Consider the following 23004-nt stretch of genomic DNA (forward strand, 5'->3'; position numbering starts at 1 on the left):
CACGTAAGGTGCCCCTTAACACCCTGCTCGCCCCCCCCCTTTTGAACTCTGGGGCTGCACTGATCATGGACAGAGACTTTGGGGGGTTGTCGGACTTTTGTGATTCTTGGGTTGCTGGACCCAAGAGACTTTGGGATTGGTGGACTTTTGGGACTTTGGTGATTCTTGGGTCGCTGGTTTCAAGAACCAATGGGAGAGGACACGGCCCAATTTGCTGGGGTGGGTCTTCGCTCATGGTTTGGTCTAAGAACTCTAGTTCTGGTGTTTTTCCAATTTAATGCTGATGTTGTTTACCTCATGTTATTAAACATTTTCTGTTACACTCAGACTCCGTGCTTGCGAGAGGGGAAGTATTGCCTCTTAGAGGCGCCCAGGGGGTGGTATGTAATTGTCCCAGGTCACTGGGTGGGGGCTCGAGCCGGTTTTGCATTGTGTTATTGAAACGGAACCCCTAGATACAGAACCCGGCCCTTGTTGCTGCCAACTTAGATGGGCAGAAGGGTTACATATAAATTTACAAAAAGAACAGGAGTACTTGTGGCACCTTAAAGACTAACAAATTTATTTGAGCATAAGCTTTCGTGCTCAAATAAATGTTTTAGTCTCTAAGGTGCCACAAGTACTCCTGTTCTTTTTGCGGATACAGACTAACATGGCTGCTACTCCGAAACCTATAAATTTACAGTATCAGAAGTTGGATTATGAGAGGGACAATGTGGTGAATTTGTTCAGTTTTAACATATAGGTGGGATTTGTAATGTCTGACTGTAGCTATCCAGAGGACAATAGGATCGTTATAAAAGTAGATAATACAATTCAATATTGATGAAATATCTATTTTCTATGTATTAGAACAATTTACTGAGATGCAGAAGTGGAGGACAAAGTGATAAGAATTGCATTTACTGTTAACATTTTACAAACTAAACGTCCACGTCAAGGCCCACTGTTATCCTCTTAATGAATCCAACCCAATTTGCTTTTTAAGAGCAGTTTAGACAACCCCAGTCAAGCAGGGCCAGTGCAAGGATATTTCGCACCCTAGGCGAAACTTTCACCTTGCGCCCCACCTCCGGCCCAGGGAGCTAGGGCCGTCCCTAGCTACTTTGGTGCCCTATACAGCCCCCCCGTAGACCTCCACGGGGGAGAGGGGGGGCTGGCCCCAGGCCTCCGCAGGGGGGCTGTGTGGGGGCCCCGCCCCAGGCCTCCACGGGGGGGAGCGCTGGTCCCAGGCGGCCGTGGGGGGCGTGGGGCTGGCCACTTCCTGCAGGAAGTGGAGTGACTCGGCCCCAGGAAGCCAGGGGAGCAGAGCAGGCTGGGGCCGGGTCACTCCATTTCCCGCAGGAAGTAGCCAGCCCCCCATGGAGGCCTGGGGCCAGCCCCCCGCTCCCCTCCGCGGAGGCCTGGGGCCCCAGCCTGCTCTGCTCCCCTGGCTCCCAGGCTTGGGGGGAGGAGGAAGGGGGGAACCACCCCCCCAGCACTCGCGGCTGGGAGCCAGGGAAGCGGAGCAGGCTGGGGCCAGGTCACTCCACTTACCATGCGGTGAGTGCAGGGTCGGGCCTGGCTGCAGTCTTCAGGGGCGTGGGGGTGGGGCGGAGCAGGGACAGGGCCCATGGAGAAGAACCGGGGAGCCCACCCGCGGCAGCTCCCTAGCCTCCCCTCCGTCTGGGGAACCCCCCCTGCGGCAGCTCCCTGCCCCCCCTCCACCCGGGCAGCCCCCCCTGCGGCAGCTCCCCGCCCCAGCTCACCTCCGCTCCGCCTTCTCCCCTGAGCACGCCGGCACCGCTCCACTTCTCCTGTCTCCCAGGCTTGCTGCACCAATCAGCTGTTTGGCGCGGCAAGCCTGGGAGGGGAGGAGAACTAGAGTGGGAGCGGCGCGCTCAGGGGAGAAGGCAGAGCAGAAGTGAGCTGGGGCGGGGAGCAGTTCCCCTGCACGCTCCCCCCCCCCATTACTTGCTGCAGACAGCCCTCCCCGCATCCCCCTGCCCCAGCTCACCTCCACTCCACCATCTCCCCTGAGCGCGCTTTTTGGCGCCCCCAACCACTTGGCACCCTAGGCGGCCGCCTAGTTCGCCTAGTGGTTGCACCGGCCCTGCCTGTCAGGGATGGGTTTACTTAATCCTGCCTCAACACAGGGTGGGTGGGGGAGGGGTTGAACTAGATGACCTCTTCAGGTCATTTTCAGTTCTTCATTTCATGATTCTACAATGTTAAGCCATCCTGGAAAGATTCTGCTCACCCGGGGCAGGTCAGTTGATGAAACACATGTATTGTGTCATTAATGCAGTTGTTCAGGAGCCTTTTGATTTTAAAGCAGGACCTTTACCTGTGTTTTGAGGGTTAAGAAAAGACGCTTCATTTTTGCAGCCTGGATCTGCATCAGTTTCGCCCTTCCTATTTTTACTTGACTCTACTATGATGGGCAGAGGGTTGTTCTGTGAAGAAAATGGTACATTCCCTTAATAGCCTGACAGAAAACACAATGCCTAAGGGCTTGTCCATACAGAGACTTTGTGCACATCAAGCCATGGTATAAATCTACAGCACACTAGCTTGCCAGGGATTAAAAGTTGCACAGTACACTCTGACAACAGTACATCACAGAGTGCACTACAGAGCTTTTAATGTGCAGTAGCAGGGTCCACATGGCCAGTTAGTGCACAGCAAGCTTAGGGCACTGTAGATTTATGCCCCATCTTGCCATGCACTAAGTCTCCATATAGACAAGCACTAAGAAATAAAATCTTACCCACAAGAACTACTCAGATTGAAGACAGAGAGGATAAAAATCAATGGTTTTAAAAAAATAAATTAAAAAAATCAGATTTTTTTGATAAAATGGTTTTTGAGGGAAAAACCTATCTAAAGATAGTTTTAATTAAGATACATTATAGCTCAAAGATATCGCATCATGGAATAGGATTATAAATTCTAATTCTATAGTATGAGACAATATATTCATGTAATGTTTAAGAAAAGTTTTGTAAATGAGTTCCAATAGTTCATGGATTAGGGACACCATTTGATGGGATTCCAGGGGCTTCTGTATAGATTATTTGGGTTAATCTTTCTATCTACCCAGTGGGACTCAGTGCTCAGTCTAGAAGATACCATCAGAGATGCTTAGTTTTACAGTTCTCAAACTGTGGATTTGTGTTTCCAGAGACAACATGCTTGTTAACAGCAAAAATGTTTTTAAATAAATAATATATAGAGGAGAAAAATAACAGACCTCAACCCTATTATCCCTCTGCAAATTTGTGTACACAGTCAATCCCTTACCTCTCTCTAAGGCCTTGGCTACACTTGCGAGTTACAGTGCAATAAAGGAGACCCGGGTGCACTAGCTCACTCCCTTTCCACACTGGTAAGGCACGTAGAGCGCTCTGACTCCACAGCTACAGCACTGCTGGTACTCCACCTTGGCGAGAGGAATAACGTTTGCTGCGCCCCCCTGGAGCGCCGCAGCACCAGTGTGAATGAGGTGTTGCATTACTGCGCTATGATCAGCCTCTGGAAACGTCCCATAATCCCCTTAAGTCAAGTTACCACTCTTGTCACTGTTGTGAAATCAGCTGCAGGAATGCGGAAAAGCCCTTTCAAAGCTCTGTTTCGGAGAAGCTGGCTGCTCATCAGCGCCAAGAAAAAGTAAACATTTACTGTTTGCTTTGAGTGAGTGAGAGAGAGGCAGGAGGGGAGGGGGGTCTGAACTTACAAGACAGCATGCTGACACACTCTCAGCACCCCAAAAACCCACTCTCTCTCCCCCCACATACACACAACACACTCCTTGTCACACTCCACCCCAGCCCCCTATTTGAAAAGCACGTTGCAGTCACTTGCATGCTGGGATAGCTGTCCATAATGCACCACTCCCAATGCCGCTGCAAGTGCCGCAAATGTGGCCATGTCAGTGTGCTTGAAGCTGTCAGTGTGGACAGACTGCAGCGCTTTCCCTACTGCACTCTATGAAGGGGGTTTAACTCACAGCACTCTACATCTGCAAGTATAGCCATGCCCCAAAAGTGCAAAGTTTCAAAAAGTTCAATGAATAGAAGATTGTTGGGGGCGGAATAGATCTGGACAAGGAAAAGAAGTCTGGAGATAAATGTGAGAAGGGAGGGACAGGTAGTAGAAACAAAAGTGAAACTGTTTGAGCAATATATTCCAGAAGTCTTGAGGTCTCTCTGAGTGTAGCCTTCATTGATTTGAGATCTACCATGCCATTCTCTCACTACGAGGGAAAACCTATAATGGCAGCAGGCCATAAAAGAAACCCAGTTTGGGAATATTTTAATGAAGTTCCTCTACCTGTGGGTAAGACAGGCATGCGTGCAAAATGCAAACAGTGCAACAAAGAAATGCAAGGTCTGGTTGCCCAAATGAAACAACATCAGGAGAAGTGTTCCTTCTCAGGAGGAAGCTGCATTGAAGATGATGAAAGGAACATGTCTGAACAAGCAGGATCTTCAGATTGGTAAACTTTTTTATTTCATACTTCTTTCTTAAGGACAGCCTGTCTTCCTTCTGGACTATTCTTGAATTCTCATGTTTGAGCAAAAAATAGAGCTGTTACTCTTTGGTATTATCATTTTAGATGTAGTTGTGATCAAAAATAAATAGCTGAAATAGGCAGATCTTCCTTTTACAATTTTAACTTTAAAGTAGTATTGAGTGTCAGTGAATGCAATGAGTAACACTAAATGAGCAGTATGGTAATAATAATTAAATAACTGCATTGACTTATTTTGTTTAGGAGAATCCATCCTCAACATACAGGATTCTGAAGACTATCCACCTTCAAGATCACCATCATTTTCTATAGTTTCAGAGTTATCTGCCAAAGATAGTGTTTCAGTCACACCATGTATGTCACATAGCCACAGTATATCACCTGTAGCAAAAAGAAAAAAAAAATCTCCATCATCCAAAAACAACCATAGATAAGTTTGTGATAAGAACCAGCAGATTACAAAAGGAGGTAATTGATGAAAAAATTGCCTGGTTTGTTTATGCAATGAACTCTCCTTTCCGTATGATTGAGAACCCACACTTCATTAACATGGTTCAGTCATTAAGACCAGGATACAGTCCACCCAACAGAGCAGATGTCGCAGGCAAATTGCTGGATAAAGTGTATGAAAGAGAAATTGAGCAGTGTGCAAAAGGTCTAAAGGGTAAAATTGTTAACCTGAGTCTTGATGAGTGGAGCAATGTCCACAATGATCCTGTTGTATGTGCTTGTGTGACAACAGAAGAAGGGAATGTCTTCCTTACAGAAACAATTGATACATCAGGAAATGCGCACACAGCAGAATACTTACAAGAAGTAGCAGTAAAAGCTCTAACAAACTGTGAAAAAAAATGCAATTGTCTAGTAAGCAGCTTGGTCACAGACGATGCTGCAAATGTATCCAAGATGAGAAGAAATTATTTGGAAGCGAGTGAAGAGAGTTCCAAGCTAATAATATACGGTTGCAGTGCTCATTTGATGCACCTCCTAGCCAAAGACTTGTTCCAGAAATAAAGGCTAATGTTGTTGAAATTGCAAAATACTTCCACAACAACTACTTTGCAGCAGCTGCTCTGAAAAAACTGGGAGGAACCAAGCTAACTCTCCCAGAAGACGTGTGATGGAACTCAGTAGTGGACTTTTTGAGCACTATATCAAGAACTGGTCTAATCTGATGACAGTTTGTGAACAAAATCGTGAAAAAATAGATGGCACTGTCACAGCCAAAGTTCTCAACATTGGGCTTAAGAGGAATGTTGAACACATGTTGAGAATCCTGAAGCCTATTTCTGTGGCCTTGAACAAAAGGCAGGGAAATAGCTGTTTTATTGCTGATGCTGTTGAAATTTGGAAGGAACTGGGTGAGATCTTAAAAAGAGAAATATGCAATGACAGAGTTAAATTACAAGCATTAAAAAAACGCACGGGATAAGTACTATCTCCAGCTCATTTTCTTGCAAGTATTCTCAATACTTGATACCAGGGTCAAACTTTAACTGCTGAAGAAGAGACGTTGGCTATGACATGGACATCCAGCAATGCCATAATGCCAACTATAATAAACTTCAGAGCTAAGGGTGAACCATTCAAGAAATATATGTTTGCTGATGATGTTTTAAAGAAAGTCATACCAATGAACTGGTGGAAGTCACTTAAGCACTTGGATTCAGAGACTGTTGAAATGATAATCTCACTTTTAACAGTAGTAGCTTCTTCTGCCGGTGTAGAAAGAATATTTTCTTCCTTTGGACTAATTCATTCCAAATTGAGAAATCGTTTGGGACCTGAAAAAGCAGGAAAGCTTGTTTTTCTTTTCCAGATTATGAACAAACAGGAAAATGAAGGTGAAGACAACTCAGTTAGCTGCTGAAGCCAATATTTTAAGTTTCTCATGTTGACCTGGCTGACATAGTCGATTTAATTTTTGTTTAAAAAAAAAATTTCATATGCTCATTTTGTTAAAATATTATATGTTTGCTGTTGAAGAAAAAAAAAAACAGAATACATAACTGTGACATTCCCCTCTGGTGTTATCTGGACCAGTGATCTGCTAGGCTTCTCCAATCCTTGACTCTGGGAGCCAGCCTTACCCTGCTCTGCTGTGAGAACCTCACTCCTGGGTTGTTCATGACAGCTACTTGCAGGTGAATGAGACTAGCCAATATCCCAGACACAACCATAGGAACCTCCGTCTTGCAGTGCCCAGTTATGCCTGCTGGATGCTGCAAGCTTATATAATTTTGTCAATTTAACAAAGAAATTGATATATACCAGGCTTGTTCTCCCAAGGGGAGTCTCTGACACACTGCAAACCAAATGCAGTGCTTCAGGTAGAATAAACAAACAGATTTATTAACTATAAAGGTAGATTTAAGTGATTATAATTCAAAGCATAACAAGTCAGATTTGGTCAAATGAAATAAAAGCAAAACGCATTCTAAGCTCATCTTAACACTTTCAATGTCCTTAAAAACGTAGATGCTTCTCACCACAGGCTGGCTGGTTACTTTTCAGTCAGGCTCTCCCCTTTGATCAGCATTGCTTGGTGGTGGTGGTGTCTGTAGATGTAGGTGGGAGAGAGAGAGAGCATGGCAAAGTCTCTCCCTTTTATCATGTCCTTTCTTTCCTCTTGGCTTTGTCCCCCCCACCCCGCTTCAGAGTCAGGTGAGCATTACCTCATCGCAGTCCCAAACTGCCCAAAGGAAGGGGGTGACTCCCTCAAGGGTCTAACAGATTATTTTGTTGCTGCCTAAGCCAGTGTCCATTGTTCCTGTGAGGCTGGGCTGGGTTTGTCCCATCCATGCCCTGATGAGGTGTGAACTGCCTCTCTGTTCTTGGGGAGTTTTTGCATGGGCTTGCTTTAAGCCATGAGGATACATTTTCAGCCTCATAATTATATACATGAAATTATAACCTTACTATAACATTACTGTAACAATTACTATAACATCACTATAACAACCATGCTCAGCGCATTATGAGCCTTCCGAAGACACCCAACATGACAAACTTTGCATTGGATACCACACAATCATTTTAAAAAGATGAACCTGGGGGTCCCCCGAGGTACAGAGCGTCACAATAACATTGTTGTTTTAGTTAAATAAAACAATTTAAATGTCTGTCTGGTGACAGTCTCCTTCTAATACAGCATGGCAAGAAAATCCTCCAAATATTAATGATTAACCTGTTGAACTGGAGATAGTTCATCTTCCAATGACTTCATAAATATCTGCTTCAATTACCTTTGGTAAATGAAACAACCAAACAATCATTCATTTTCTGATATAGCTGTAAAACTAATCCAAAACATTTTCAAAATAAATCACTTTAAAAATGTAAAGTGTGTACCTTCTAAAAATGAAACCTCCATCTATCTCTGAGTTGTGAAGAACATGTATTAAGGTTATAACAACCAACAGGAATGCACTTTTATGTAGAAATCCACAATTAAATCGAGTCTTCCTGACTAACGATTTAAATCACGATTTAAATCAAATCCACCCTGATTTCAGATCACTCATTCTGAATTTAAATGCTTTCAGTGCTTTTCCAATCCCACTTACCCATCCTCAACTACATGCCCTGCGTGGAAATGTAACAAAGAGAAGATTTTCAAAAGAGGTCAGGGCCAGATTTTTAAGAGGTCAGCACCAAAAGCTGGGGCCAGATTTTCAAAATTGCTCAGCTGCCAGCACCTCCCACTGTGACGTTCACGGGCAGATTTTCAGATCAATGTACACTGAACTGTGACAGATTTGAGACCTGGGAAGTGTAAAGAGTTCAAACAGTGATGCTGAAATGTGCCGGATGGGCATGGACTTTTGGGACAATAAGCTGTTGAGTTTCCTGGGAATCCATGGGGAATGGTTAGTGCAAATTCCACAACCACATTTATGCAAAAACTCAGCATTTTGAAGCTACGACCTGAGGAGAGAGCCTGTCATAACTATAAAGGGATACAGACTAACACGGCTGCTACTCTGAAACCTATAAAGGGAAGGGTAACAGCTCTCCTGTGTACAGTACTATAAAATCCCTCCTGGCCAGAGACTCCAAAATCCTTTTACCTGTAAAGGGTTAAGAAGCTCAAGTAACCTGGCTGACACCTGACCCAAAGGACCAATAAGGGGACAAGATACTTTCAAATCTTGGGGCGGGGAAGGCTTTTGTTTGTGCTCTTTGTTTTGGGGGTTGTTTGCTCTTGGGACTGAGAGGGACCAGACATCAATCCAGGTTCTCCAAATCTTTCTGAACAAGTCTCTCATATTTCAAACTTGTAAGTAAACAGCCAGGCAAGGCGTGTTAGCTTATCTTTGTTTTCTCAACTTGTAAATGTACCTTTTACTAGGGTGTTTACCTCTGTTTGCTGTAACTTTGAACCTAAGGCTAGAGGGGGGTCCTCTGGGCTCTTTAAATTTGATTACCCTGTAAAGTTATTTTCCATCCTGATTTTACAGAGATGATTTTTACCTTTTTCTTTAATTAAAAGCCTTCTTTTTAAGAACCTGATTGATTTTCCTTGTTTTTAGATCCAAGGGAGTTGGATCTTGATCCACCAGGAGTTGGTGGGAGGAAGGAGGGGGATGGTTAATTTCTCCTTGTTTTAAGATCCAAGGGGTTTGGATCTGTATTCACCAGGGAATTGGTGAAGAGTCTCTCAAGGCTACCCAGGGAAGGGAATTAGCATTTTGGGAGTGGTGGCAGCGGACCAGATCTAAGCTGGTAGTTAAGCTTAGAAGTTTTCATGCAGGCCCCCACATCTGTACCCTAACGTTCAGAGTGGGGAAGCAGCAATGACAGAGCCATTGACTGGTGACTACCTGTTCTTAGAGATCAAAGGCCTGAGCTGTATAAATAAACTGCTGAATTGTCCAGGTGGGTCTGGTTCCTGATCTAAAACCTGACAAACGTAACCAAAGGGGCAAACTCAGCCTAGGGTTTGAAAGACTGACACAAACCAGAGCCCTGTGTTGGAGCTGGGGGTGACCTCTGATAAGCTTTTAGAATGCATGTAGGTTCTTTTATTGTTTTTTATATGTTTTCTCTGTAATGCTTTTACCCTAAGAATAAATGCAGTTTGCTTTGTGAAAGCTGGTTGGTGAGCACTGTTATGGTCCCTAAAGAACGAGTAAACCACAGGTGCTGGACCCCAGTCAGACCTGCTGGAAAAACCACAGCGAGGTGCAGAGGGACTGCAAGCCCAAACCCCCATCTGAAGGGAGAGAGTGGCAGGTCTCTCCCCAAGGAGAGGTGATGACTGGGAAGCCTAAAACCTAAAGCTGGTGCCCTCGAAAAAGACCAGGGGTGGGTAGGTGGGTGAGGGACAAAGGTGCAGTTAACCCAGAAAACTGTGACACCAACACGCTGAGCTCTTTTGAAAAATCTGACCTCTATGGCTCCCCATTTTCCATGGTTAGTTATTGGTTATGGGAGCACAGCATCTCGCTGAATGATGCCAAGCGATGGAGAGGCACCACAATTTGTACATTTCTCTTAAAAGGCTGGGTACAATATAATGGGAATGGTTCCCATACTGGGGTAGGAGGATTGTGGGTTTGTATCAGACAGAGCTAGTGGAATACAGTCTCCACCATCTTTATTTAACTCATTGGCAGGTTTTCAGGCAGCTCCTCTAGATGCATGCAGGCACAGAGTTTACAGCAGCTAGATCAGGGGTTCTCAAACTTCATTGTACTGCAATGCCCATGACAACAAAAATTACTACATAACCCCAGGAGGGAGGACCAAAGCCTGAGCCAACCTGAGCCCCGCCACTCCGTGGGGGGGAGGGGGCCAAAGACAAAGGGCTTCAGCCCCAGTCAGGGGGCCTGTAACCTGAGCCCTGCCATACAGAGCTGAAACCCTTGGGCTTTGAGCTTCGGCCCTGGGTAGTGCGACTTGGGCACCAGCAAGTATAAGCCAGTCCTGGCAACCCCATTAAAATGGGTCACGACCCACAGTTTGAGAACTGCAAAGCTAAATAATGTATTTCTTCTATTTCCTCTTCCCGGCTCTTTCAGTGGGAAGGTCTGAAGGTCCAAGTTTGGACACTGCCAAATACAGGGCATATATGGGAGGCCTTTCACCTTGGCAAGGCAGGAACCAAGTCCTACACTCTCCAGTCATTATAGATATTAGGGTTTTAGGCCTCCATTTCCTACACATAATCCCTTTAATTTCCTAACCTACTAATACATAGCTCACCAGGTTCACAACATAATCCCTGGAACATACCCTAGTAATCAGATTCGTGTGATATTCTCTGAGCTGAGATCTCCCATGGCAAGTGACCCTCTAGACTGGCTCAAACTTACTCCGTCATTTGCAGACAAATTTGTTGTTCTACAAATCCCACTAATACCATGTAATACAGGTAGATAAGGCCTAATCCAAAATCCACCAATCGTTGGGACTCTTTTCATTGACTTCAATGGGCTTTGGCTCAGGCATCTAGAGAGGTACACACACAGAATAAAACTTCAGATAGATGTGTCAGAGAGATAAGAGGCAGAAATTCACATTTTGATTTGACATGAGACTTCATAACTTTGAAAAGGTCATTACTGGTACACATTGGAGTCTCTCTTGTTTTAGGCCTTTGGAAGCGGAACAACTATTCCAGAATAAAGTCACTTTTATTTCAGAATCCAGTAACCATACAGGGAGTTATTCCAGAATAGCTACCGTGGAATAATTATTCCGTTATAGCTAAATTGGCCAATAGCCCTGTGTAGACAAGCCCTTGTATTTGGACTGTAGACTCTTTGGGGCAGGGACTGTCGCTTCTTAGGTGTTTGTTTAGCAACTAGCACTGTGGGTCCCTGCTCTATGTTTGAGGCTTCTAAGTGCTACCAGAATACAAATAATAACAATAATGTTTGTGACATGGTTAGGTCTGAGCTGTACAAGACACTAATGTGGAGAGAGTCTCTCCCAGAAGATCTCATGATCTAGAAGACAGACATGGGAGAAGTAAGGACACGCTGGGAAATCCAAAGAAGAGAACACTTTTTAAAAACACCACCATCACCTAGCCTTTATATTGCACTTTACATTTGTAGATCTAAAAGCACTTAACAAAAGAAGTGATCATCATTATCCCCATTTCAGAAATGAGAAAGCTGAGGCACAGGGAGTTGAAATGACTTAGAATAATAGAATAGAATCATAGAATATCAGGGTTGAAAGGGACCTCAGGAGGTATCTAGTCCAACCCCCTGCTCAAAGCAGGACCAATTCCCAACTAAATCATCCCGGCCAGGGCTTTGTCAAGCCTGACCTTAAAAACCTCTAAGGAAGGAGATTCCACCACCTCCCTAGGTAACCCATTCCAGTGCTTCACCACCCTCCTAGTGAAAAGGTTTTTCCTAATATCCAACTTAAACCTCCCCCACTGCAACTTGAGACCATTACTCCTTCTTCTGTCTTCTGGTACCACTGAGAACAGTCTAAATCCATCCTCTTTGGAACACCCTTTCAGGTAGTTGAAAGCAGCTATCAAATCCCCCCTCATTCTTCTCTTCTGCAGACTAAACAATCCCAGTTCCCTCAGCCTCTCCTCATAAGTCATGAGCTCCAGCCCCCTAATCATTTTTGTTGCCCTCCGCTGGACTCTTTCCAATTTTTCCACATCCTTCTTGTAGTGTGGGGCCCAAAACTGAACATAGCAGGGCTGCCCAGAGGATTCAGGGGGTCTGGGGCAAAGCAATTTTGGGGGCCCCTTCTATAAAAAAAAGTTGCAATACTATAGAATACTATATTCTCGTTGGGGACACTGTGGGGCCCGGGGCCTGGGGCAAATTGCCCCACTTGCCCCACCCCCCCGTGGGCAGCCCTGGGACACAGTACTCCAGATGAGGCCTCACCAATGTCGAATAGAGGGGAATGATCACGTCTCTCGATCTACTGGCAATGTCCCTACTTATACAGCCCAAAATACCGTTAGCCTTCTTGGCAACAAGGGCACACTGTTGACTCATATCCAGCTTCTTGTCCACTGTAACCCCTAGGTCCTTTTCTGCAGAATTGCTGCCTAGCCACTCGGTCCCTAGTCTGTAGCAGTGCATGGGATTCTTCCGTTCTACGTGCAGGACTCTGCACTTGTCCTTGTTGAACCTCAGATTACCCAGCAATCCAATGGTAGAGCTGGGCATCGAACAGCAAGTCTCCTGAATCCCAGTTGAGTGCTCTAGCCACAATAATGAGATGGAGAAGAAAATTATGTTATTTACCCAAGGAATTAAGGTTTTTCAAATTCTAAAGAAACGGGAGGTCAGTGGAAGAAATAGAGACTTTAACGAGAACCAGGCCAAAATCTATTCTCAGTTATGATCATGCAGTCCCACTGGCATTGGGCTCAGGAGAGGTAATTTAATGCCAGAAAAGGTACATGAGACAATTCTGATATGATAGCATTTTAATGTTCACTTTGCACTGATGGAAATGATGCCACAAAGTTCAGGGTAATGGAGACTCAGATCCGACGGTTTTTAAAAAAAGCATTTTTCAATCTGTTTACAGAAGAGGGTGAAGACAATCCAGAAAAGCTAGATTATTTGGCTAAAACCAATTAGCTCCCTGAGTTGATCTCCTCAACAGATTCTCATTCTGAGATTGTGCAGTCAGAACAAAAACCTGATACAACTTACAAGTCAACGTTAGGTCACTGTACTACTGGGGAAAATTTTAAAACACTGATCCACACATAGACCCAATGGACAAGAAGAACCAGGATGGGTCTATGGAGAAGTCACATTCAGAGACCATAAATTACAGATATGTAATCTAGTTTCCCATCATTCTGCCTTCCTTCCTACATTGCCAATGTGAAATCCTAGGAGTTGTACCATTGATTTCAATGAGGCAAGACTAGAGACATTATTATGATGTCCAAAACAAGAGTTTTAGCACCACCAGCAGCTGTACAGTTTTTCATCCATAGATCTTAAAGCTCTTCACAAGGGTGGGTGGGTGTCATTAGCCTCATTTTGCAGATGGGGAGAATGAGATACAGAGAGAGGATGTGGCTTGCCCAGTGAGTCAGTGCAATGTTGGAAAAAAAACTTTAGGTCTACTGACTTCTAGCACCCTGCTCATGCCACTACAGCACTGCTGCCCTACCTCAGAATACTGCTAAGCGAGAACAGGTTAAAGCTGGAATTCATAGAAAATGTCTCTCTTTTCAGGGGAGACAATAAAGGCAAAGCCCACTCCCCACAGTAACTGCTGGTGACTTGGAGCCATTTCCTTACCTTGGTACTACTCTCTTCTTCGTCACAATCTAACCCTTGATGAGAGATCTCAGTAGGGCCATTCTCCTGGATCAGGCTGCTTCCCAAAGTCCTCATCCTCTTGCTCTCAGTTGTCAATCTTACTTTCAGGATATGAAACCCAGTGGATATGGACCCAATTTTCAGGTTGACAGGGTCTCCATCAAACAACAAGTTATCTGGGCTGCTGTCTTCCTTAAAGCCAGGGGGCTGGTAATCATCAGGAGTTACTGCACAGGGAAGAGTGTCCTCAATTGATAGACTAAATTCTAAGCCACTTTAATCTGCAATGATGGACAAATCCAGAACCTAGCCCAAGTAATTAGGCGGGTCTCTGGATAGATTTAATTGGGGTGTGAAGTGCAAAGGAAACATCCTCCCCAGGACATCAAAGCTTCTGCAGCCCAATGGCAGGAGAAGCCTCCACAAGTCTTTCTGCAGCCCCCTGTTGCCCAGATATACTTGGGTAACCCCACTATCTTCATATTTTCCCCTCACTTTACATCATCTAGCCAAGCAATGAGGTTGTAGAGGTGCAATTGGGTAGCATCTGCTCTACAGAATTTTTATTATTAGTGAAGATACACAAGAAAGAAAGAGACCAGTTTAATCTCAGATTGAAGTTGGTGGGGCTGGCCCGAGGAGGAAAAAAAATCTTTTTATGTGTAACCTTGCAATGGGTTGGTGGTCTAGTGGAAACCTCCTGCTTTGTATGCAAATTAAAATCCTGGCTAATCTCTTACAGAAGTAATAAATATTCTGTCCTATGATCTATTATGCAGGATGTCAGACTAGATTATCAGAACGGTCCTTTCTGGCTTCAAAGTCTATTAACAGAGCACATTTGATCTGGAGTCACTGAGAGATAATAAACTTGGAACTCTGAGATGCCATTTATACACTCACTTTCTGGATAAATACCAACCTAGCCAAGTATGTTTGCTCCTCATACTGAGGTAAAGGGAAAGGATGTGTCCCTTTTCCATTGCCCAGCTGTATTTCTTAAGTTTGTGACTATTTCCTTAGAAAGCATGTGTCACATCTTTAAGCACTGAATGGGACTATTCTATTTTGCATGCTGTCTCATCACAGCAGCTTTCTGGGTCCAGATTTCATCTTTCTATTCTTTGTTCCCCTTTACCGTGGCATGTGTTGCTCATGGGAATTAACAGGAGGGGAAATCAGCTTGACAGGGCAGACCGTTCTCCACTTACCATCATTGTAGTAGAAGAGTTTCATGGTGAGGGTAATGTCATTGGGAAGGGGCCCGAGGTTCTGCATTAAGAGGTACAGCTTACGAATCAGCAGGATGCTGCCTTTCTTAATCTCTTCACTGCTCACCCCCTTTGCAAAGCTCATTTTGGTGCTGGAGCCAAAACAAAAGAGCAACTGAATCATTAATGTCCAAATCCCAATTAAAAATATTCAGCTCCCACTGGTTTGTCTTGCACTATAGTAACAGAGCTTCAGTGCTTTTATGTAGTCCTAGCATGAATAGGGAAGTGACACAGACTTTCAAAAGTGGGAGATGGCATGAAGGAACACAATAGTCCAGAGTTAAGAATCGTGTAATTGACAAGTGAACAGATATTGTAACTGGGGCAATAAACTTCATTATACAAGTGTCGTGATTCACTTGTTTGTACATGACTAAGTTTGGCACAAACAGCCACAATACAAGTGCCTTTCACCTACTTGACTAGCTTCTAAATAATTTTCCTCTAACGAATGGGGGGAATTGGGTGAGAATCACATGTACAGCAAACTCAAAGAGGTTATGTTCAAGTCCGTCCTGTTCTAATTGAAGTGTGTGGAATGCCCTAACTTCAGTCCTAACATGACATGCTAGTCCAGAGATAAAATTTTCAAGAGTGCCTAAGAGACACAGGACCCTAACTCCATTGACTCTCAATGAGACTTGGGCTCCTACGTGTAGTTTATTCACAGAACAGGACATTTTAATGCAGCCTGTAACCTGTTTAGAAAGTCTTTGCAAGCATACAGTCTTGCTACCAAAAGTTACCAAAAGTTGAGATGATTTAAGAAAAGGCTTTTTTCTGGAAAGATAAAAAGACGTAGCCCTAAGTATGTCTAGTGAGTAGAGTTTAGTGTCTGTAAGCGAATCTTGAAGCTTACAAAAAAATATTGGTAAGGCAATAAATTGACTTATATGGAAGACCAAAACTACTTTTGGTAAAAAATTTGGATGATGCCTTAGGAGTAAATCTGTCCTTATGAAACAAAGTATACAGAGAATCAGCCATCATATCTTGAATTTTGGTTACCCTGCCAGCCAAGGTGATGACTACCAAACACAAAGTTTTAACAGAGAAGTGATAATGGGAGCTGCGCGAACGGCGAACCGCGGCCACTGCGAGCTGTGGAGAGTCGTGCCTGCGGATGGTCAACATAAATAAAATGTCTTGTGGCCCACCAGCGGATTACCCTGATGGGCCACGTGCCAACGGTTGCCGACCCCTGTCTTAGTGATTGCAGCAGTCATTCACCATACTGCAGTGTCAGACATCCAGTGAGGCCTGCAGAGCTGTCTTGGCCACCAACTGGCCTTCTGTAGCCACTGCCTTCAGTTCATCTATGGTCTCCTGAGGAGGTTTTTCAGACAGATGTAAAACCTTTCCCCTGAAGAAAATTGTTTTAGCTAATAAGTCTTGATTATCAGCTATGCAAGTCTGCAAACTAACAGATGAGTGAACTTTTCTCCCCAGAAGATCCATCTGCTTGCGCTCCTTGTTCCTGGGTTTAAGTTTAGGGGGTCCAGGCAGCTTAGAGCTTTCCTAAGTTATCATTACAACCAAAGACCCAGGGCCTGTGTGTGTGTAACAAAGTAGTCAAACCCCTCAAAAAAGTACAAATGATCTGCCCTCTTAGATGGCAAACTCAAGAATGTCTTTCATTAATAGCCATGGTCCAACAATCCTGGGACACTAGGTGCAGCATGTCAAGAAGTTATGAGACTTCTCCTGGACATTCTCCAGGAGACTCTCTACAGTACCCACCATTCTTTTAAGGAGGTCCTCAAAGGCCCCGACACTGTGTATTGTGGACATATCAGACAGAGTCATGGTCTTGTTAGATGGCCAAGGAATAGGCTGGTCCTCATATTCCTCCATGAGGACATCCTCATTTGCAGGAGCTTCTGATAAGATGAATGAGACTCCCTAAAAGAATCACTAAGGGAAAAGGGCAATTTTACTCTGGATCTTGATGAATCTATTGAAATCCTGGGTGCGGGTGGGCTTCTGAAGGTCTCTCCCTCAGGCTAAAGGGAGGAGTCAATAAACCAAGGGTTCAAGTAAAGGCAGGGGATAACAAATGATTAAACAGGAATGGGAGATGAAGGTCACAGGGTCAAAAGCAGGAAGCCAGAGGGAGACGCTGAGCAGAGAACCCCAGACAGAGCCCACTGCGAACTCTGCGCATATGTGTGCAAAGAAGAAGAAAAACCCCACAGTCACAGAATACTTCCACGTCCAGCATCCTCCTCCTGGTATGGTGGATGGCCAGCTTGGCCAGCGCCAGGAAGAAGTTGACCAGGAGGTCTTGCGACTTCATGGGGCCATGGATAGGGTGTGCAGACATCAGAAGGTGCTGGGGAAAGTGCAGCCAAAACCTGAGGAGAAGGTTCTGGAAGAGCTGGAAAAGGGGCTGCAGGCTGGTGTATTCGAGACAGATATGCACCAAGATTTCCATCTTGCCACAGAAGGGGCATGTAGTCCAGAAGGGGGCTGTACCACACCAAATACACACCTGTGCACACAGTTCCATGAAGGAGCCACCAACTAATATTCCCGGCGGGCCGTGGAACCAAGGTGGAATACAGACTGATCCACCAGGGCTCCTCACCCCCCACAGATGGTAGGAGGCCCTGCCACTTGGTGTCGGGGCAGGAGACAAGGGTGAGGAAATTAAAAGTATAGAGCACGAGCATGTACAACTGTGTCCTAGGCATGGTTCAAAAACACAGAGGGGGCGGCCGGAGGGGCTAGCAGGTGCAGGCACTTGATGACAAGGCCCGGAGGGCCAGGGGCAGGTAGGGAGCATCCCTAGGTTGGATCTTGAAACAGATGAATAAGCAGTCGATGGAAGAGGCTGATGTCTCCACAGAGACCAAGAGGGCTAGGTTTGCAAACCACATGGGAAGGGCATATGGTACCACAAATGTGGAAACCAGGGAACGAGACCTTTCTGAAGCACTCCTTCCAAGGCCATTCACATGTTGCTAGGGGAGTTGGAGATCTCCTAGAAGGGCTCCTGATGCCATGCAAAGATGAGGATGAAAATGTATAGAATTCCTTTCACAGAGGAGCTGATTCCTGAGGTGTAGAAACAGGAAGAGCCTCGCATCTGACAGCATGAGAGGTAGTCACCAACACCACAGAAGTTGGACATGGAAAAAATTTCATCTTCGGAACGTTCGGCTGTGGTACCAAAAGAGTCCTGGGTACTGGAGATAAAGGAGAGAAATCTAGCAATGGGGACTCCTGTTCCAAAGTGATAGTAGGTGATGTCAAAGCAACCTTAGTGGATGAAGAAGGCAGCGCCCATGACTCCAAGATATATGGTACTGATGCCCACAGTACCGAGATAATATTGTCAGTCACCGAAGGTATAGGATATAGCATCGTAGCTAAGGAACATGATTCTCCCAGTCTTTGAAGACTCACAATAACAATGTGGTTTCAAAGGAGCCATTTTAGACAAGTCCTCTTCTTTGTTAGTACTAGGGATGGCAATCGGTGCTGAGCCCTGTCTGGAGATCTTTGTTCTTTCCTGCCTCTTGCAGCAGGAACTACTGATTGACCTGAGGACAACTGACAAGAAGACTCAGAGAGCTTGACAGCAGCATGAAGTCTTCTGAGGACAAAAGATCTATCTCCCAGAGAGATGTCTCTTATAGCTGAAGCACTCATTGAAACTGGTTTCAAAGCCAGAAGAGACTGTTCCCAAGGGGTACTTCAGACACACTCCACATAGATCTTTCCGTTAAAAATAGTTTTAAACAGGCATCATGACCCCTCTGTATGTGCTTAGAAAAAGAGTTATAAATGGCACACTAGCTAGGGATATGAGACTCCCCTAAACACTTTCTAGATGCATCATTGGCAAGCACAACAGTCTTGCAGGCAGGGCAGATTTTAAAGCTCAGAGACCTGTTCTCCACCATGAGAACTATTCCTTGGTACTAAGGCAAGACTCATAGAAAGCAAAATTGCTTTAATTTGTGTTTGCTTGTTTTAGCAGCAAACTTAACTAAAACTTACCAAGAAAATACATTAACTCCAGGCTAACTAACTATACCTCTAAAGTACTAAAAGGCTAAGAGGAAGCAGGCAGACACTATGGGCTGTGACTTGCTACCATGGGCAGTGAGAAAGAACTGAGTAGCTGTTGGGGCTGCCCCTCCTTTTTCACCCTGATGTAGGGGGCATATGAGGCACATGTACAGCCCCAACAGGCACGGCCAGCTAAAAGATTCCAGGCTCACGCACACAGGGCACATACACCTACAGTGAGAGCCGAACAAATGTTTGAAGAAGAACAATCCTTATGGTGTCGATATTATGCTGCACCCAAGGGTGGTCATTGGCAGCCAGAGATTGAACGTGGGACCTCTGAATTTCAAAGCATGAGACTATTGCCTGAAGTACAACATCCTGCTCTGTTAGCCCAGGCTGTAGCAGGCTCATCGAATTCTATGTATGGCCCAGCCACCACCAGAGGGGGGCAGAGCGCTATACAGAGTGGGGATGGGATACATCAATCTTGTCCTTAATTCACTCTGCTATATCAAGGTGTTACAGCACATGTACTGTGATATGTAAGCTCATCAGCGCAGGAGTTCAGATCCTGCAGGATGCTGAGTGCCCTTAATTTCCACTGAGTTCAATGGCAGATGAAGCCCTTCAGCACCTCATGGTATTGGAGGGGTGCATGATACAATCACAAAGGAACAGTTTTTGCTTTAAAAATGTTTTGATGAAGCAAATTTCTCACTGTGTATTTTTCAGAAATAAAACAAAGCCATTACCTGATGATATCCATCTGGGGACCGTCCTTTGTATACTTGAATTTGAACTGATACAGCTCAGTCACCCTCTAGACATTCACAAAGGGAGCAGAAAAAAACCAAGTCTTTCAGCAACATGTTCCCAAAGAAAGCTCAACAGATTGTGCAGGAAACTCTCTGGTGTCCATGCTTCCTCATTCCTATGCCTGTCTAGCAGGATCAAATTACTGACTAGGCTCCATTTTGATCTCAAAAATCATCTGCAGATTTTTGTCAAACTTCTTAAAAGAATCAAATGCAAATTCACTTCTGGGCTGAGAAGAAACATGAGAAACTCCAACTCAAAAGGAAACTGGGGGAGAAAAATCAGGAGCCACTTAAAACAGGAGGCCATAATGTTAACTAGAGCTTACACTAGTGATGTTACTGTTAGGTCTGGTCGAAAATTTTGCATCCAAATGGTTTTTCGATGGAAAATTGGTTTTTTGACTAAATAATTTTTTTTTTTGCAAAGTGTCTTCTTTCTGCAGATTTTTTTTTTGTCAAAAAAAAAAAAAAATTAGCCTGAAAACAGAAAAATATCAATTCTGAAATGGTGCCGCAGGGTTTCATGGAAGTTGTAGTTCAGGTGCCTCTTGCTCCCATTTTCTTCTTGGACCAGGCTCCCCAGCCAGACTACATCTGCATGATGCACCTTGGCCATGCAACTGTCATTGCCAAGAGGGACCTGTGATGCACCCTGGACACACCCTTCCCTTGCCAAGAGGGGACCTATGGTGCATCATGGGAGATGCAGTCCTACCAGGGAACTTATAGAGGTGAATGGGAGCGTGAGGTGTCAGAACTACAACTCCTATGGGACAGCGGCAGCATATCAGAATGAAAATATTTCAGTTTTCGACATTTTGCTGAAAACTCAAAATTTTCTGAGGAAAATAAGAAACCATAAACAGCTCTGACTATAACACATTTAAAGAGCATTTCAGTAAGGTTTTGGAGGGGAATAATAATCCCGGCCTTGGTAGTAAATTCTTGCTCTTCTTCCATGAGCAGCATTGGGGGGCTGTGGAACAGTAGTGGATGAGCAGAGGTTCTGTCTTTATAGGACAGATGAAGACATAATGGCTCACGGGGCAATATAGAGCAGGGTGATATTCGCCACTGTACAAAAGGACCACCAAGTGCTCTATGCACCACCTACATCCCAGGGCTGAAGTGGTGAGTAGGCCTTGCAGTGGACCTCTCTGATCAGACTGAAAGTCACCCTTTAACAGTGCTGCTGACAGTTGGTGCATAAAGGAACAGTGTGCATTATCCCCAGCTCCTGCTTCTGGTCTTCAGCAGAGGGGAGCAAGGTCCTACCTATGCCCCTGAGCTACCCAACAAGCATCACTAGGTGCATCAGACAGGCCAACAGCCTAGTATTCAACAGGGGCACTTGATCACCACTCTGCCTGGCATCTGAGTTGGTCTGCTGGGCTGAAGGAATAAGAGAAAGAGGTAGCTTATGTCTCCTCGCTCAACCATGCATACCTGTCAAATCAAGGCAGAATTTAATCCTATGAGTCCATTCTGAATATAGTACAACTCACCCCTACAATTTATTTCCCCCCTAAGTAGAGCTCGACTCCTTCTTACCTGTGGCTCCTTGGGATTGGTGTAAATCTGTTTTAAGAAAGTATAGTGAATGCATCTTTCTCTCTGATAAAATGTAGCAGTGAGAAGTAATCAAACAACTGAATCTCTATCATGCCCTAAGAACACGGGGTATGTCTAGACTGCAATCATGAGTTGTGATTAGGGTGACCACCCGTCCCTTCGCTTAATTGATGTCTCTTGACCATTTTAAACACTAAATTGATGCTTATGATAATTGCATTGTATACTGGAGGGCAGCAGAAATGTACACTTGATATGCTAAGGTAAATCGTTTCCCTAAAATGTCCCTTAAAATAAAGCACTGTCCCTTATTTTTCATGTGGCTTTCCCTTATTTCCATCCAACAAAGGTGGTCACCCTAGTTGTGACTGCAGTTTGAGCTAGCTAGCTTTAATCTTGCTAGTTTGGGTATGGGAACAGTGAAGCTGCTGATTTGGGGCTGGCTTGTATAGCCCATGCCAATGCTTGCAATGATGCAGCTTTTCTGCTCCAGGAGCAAGCTCTCCATAAAAGATCAAACCATAGGACCATCTATATATAACAGCCTTCCTCTGGCAGCAGACAATACCTGTTGCTGCAGAGTAAGGTGGAAAAAACATCCATTATATGAAATTTTGAAGGGCTCAGGGGAGATCCCATCCAGACCCTCACCAGCGATCAATGAATGCCCTCATGCATGAGGATTAGTTACCCAGATCTTCACTATGGTGTCTAGAATACCTACAAGTGCTTTACAAAGGTATGCGTCAGAGGCTGGCCGTGAACATTCTCTGCAACACCAAGGGTCCCAATGGCAACTTGCCAGAAATCTGAGAGCTAAAGTGTTTGTCCCATCAGTGGCAACAAGAAGGCAACTGAAGAGGGTGCTCATAGAGAGGGGAAGGGAAGGAGGCAGTTGCCCATTTCTGTTTGGGGTATAGGCAGAAGGAAGCAGCGATGTGAAGCACATGGCAGTACTTGTAGTGAGTATCCTAGACCTGGGCTCTGACTACACTACAGACTTGTGCTGGCACAGCTACATCAGCCAGGGCTGTAAAGAAGCCTCTACAGTAGATGCGGATATACCAGCAGAGCTGTGCTTTTACTGGTATAGCTCGCTTTGCTTGTGAGGGGTGGTTTTACTCTAGTTAGAGCCACACTAGAAGCACTTTGCCAGTATTATATACTGGTATTCCTAGACCAGTAAACCATTCCTAGTGTGGACATGGCCTTAGTAATTTAAGGATGAATATTGTCCACAACTGATGGAGGCAAAATCTGCATCCAGCAAATGTTCCCATGCAAGCTAAGAAATTAGCATTTATCTTGTGAAGAGAGAGGTTATTGCTCTAAACTGAGGCTAACCCCATTGCCATGAGCTCTTTAACACTCCCTAAGTACAGACAGAGATGGGCAGAAGGAACCTTGGTTTAACACTGTGGGGGAAGGAAAACACCTTGCTTTCATTTAACGGATGACTTACTGCCAGGACAGCCATATGTAACTGGAAGAGAAAATAAGAGCCTAGTCAAAATCTAAGTGCCTAGAGTAAT

The 23004-nt window shown here is 44.8% G+C and overlaps 1 protein-coding gene across 1 annotated transcript in view; it reads right to left on the minus strand.

Moving 5' to 3' along the window:
* HORMAD2 (HORMA domain containing 2) overlaps positions 1 to 23004 on the minus strand; it is a 63703-nt gene that overhangs the window by 21488 nt on the left and 19211 nt on the right. Inside the window, exons 6-10 of the mRNA XM_054006062.1 lie at positions 22935 to 22955; positions 19835 to 19902; positions 15000 to 15151; positions 13768 to 14015; positions 2327 to 2435 (exon numbers count right to left, since the gene is read on the minus strand). Of these exons, the coding sequence (XP_053862037.1) occupies positions 2327 to 2435; positions 13768 to 14015; positions 15000 to 15151; positions 19835 to 19902; positions 22935 to 22955 (598 nt within the window). The remainder of the gene's footprint in view (positions 1 to 2326; positions 2436 to 13767; positions 14016 to 14999; positions 15152 to 19834; positions 19903 to 22934; positions 22956 to 23004) is intronic.

This window comes from Malaclemys terrapin, chromosome 16 (assembly GCF_027887155.1).
Source record: "Malaclemys terrapin pileata isolate rMalTer1 chromosome 16, rMalTer1.hap1, whole genome shotgun sequence".
Classification (NCBI taxonomy): domain Eukaryota; kingdom Metazoa; phylum Chordata; order Testudines; family Emydidae; genus Malaclemys; species Malaclemys terrapin.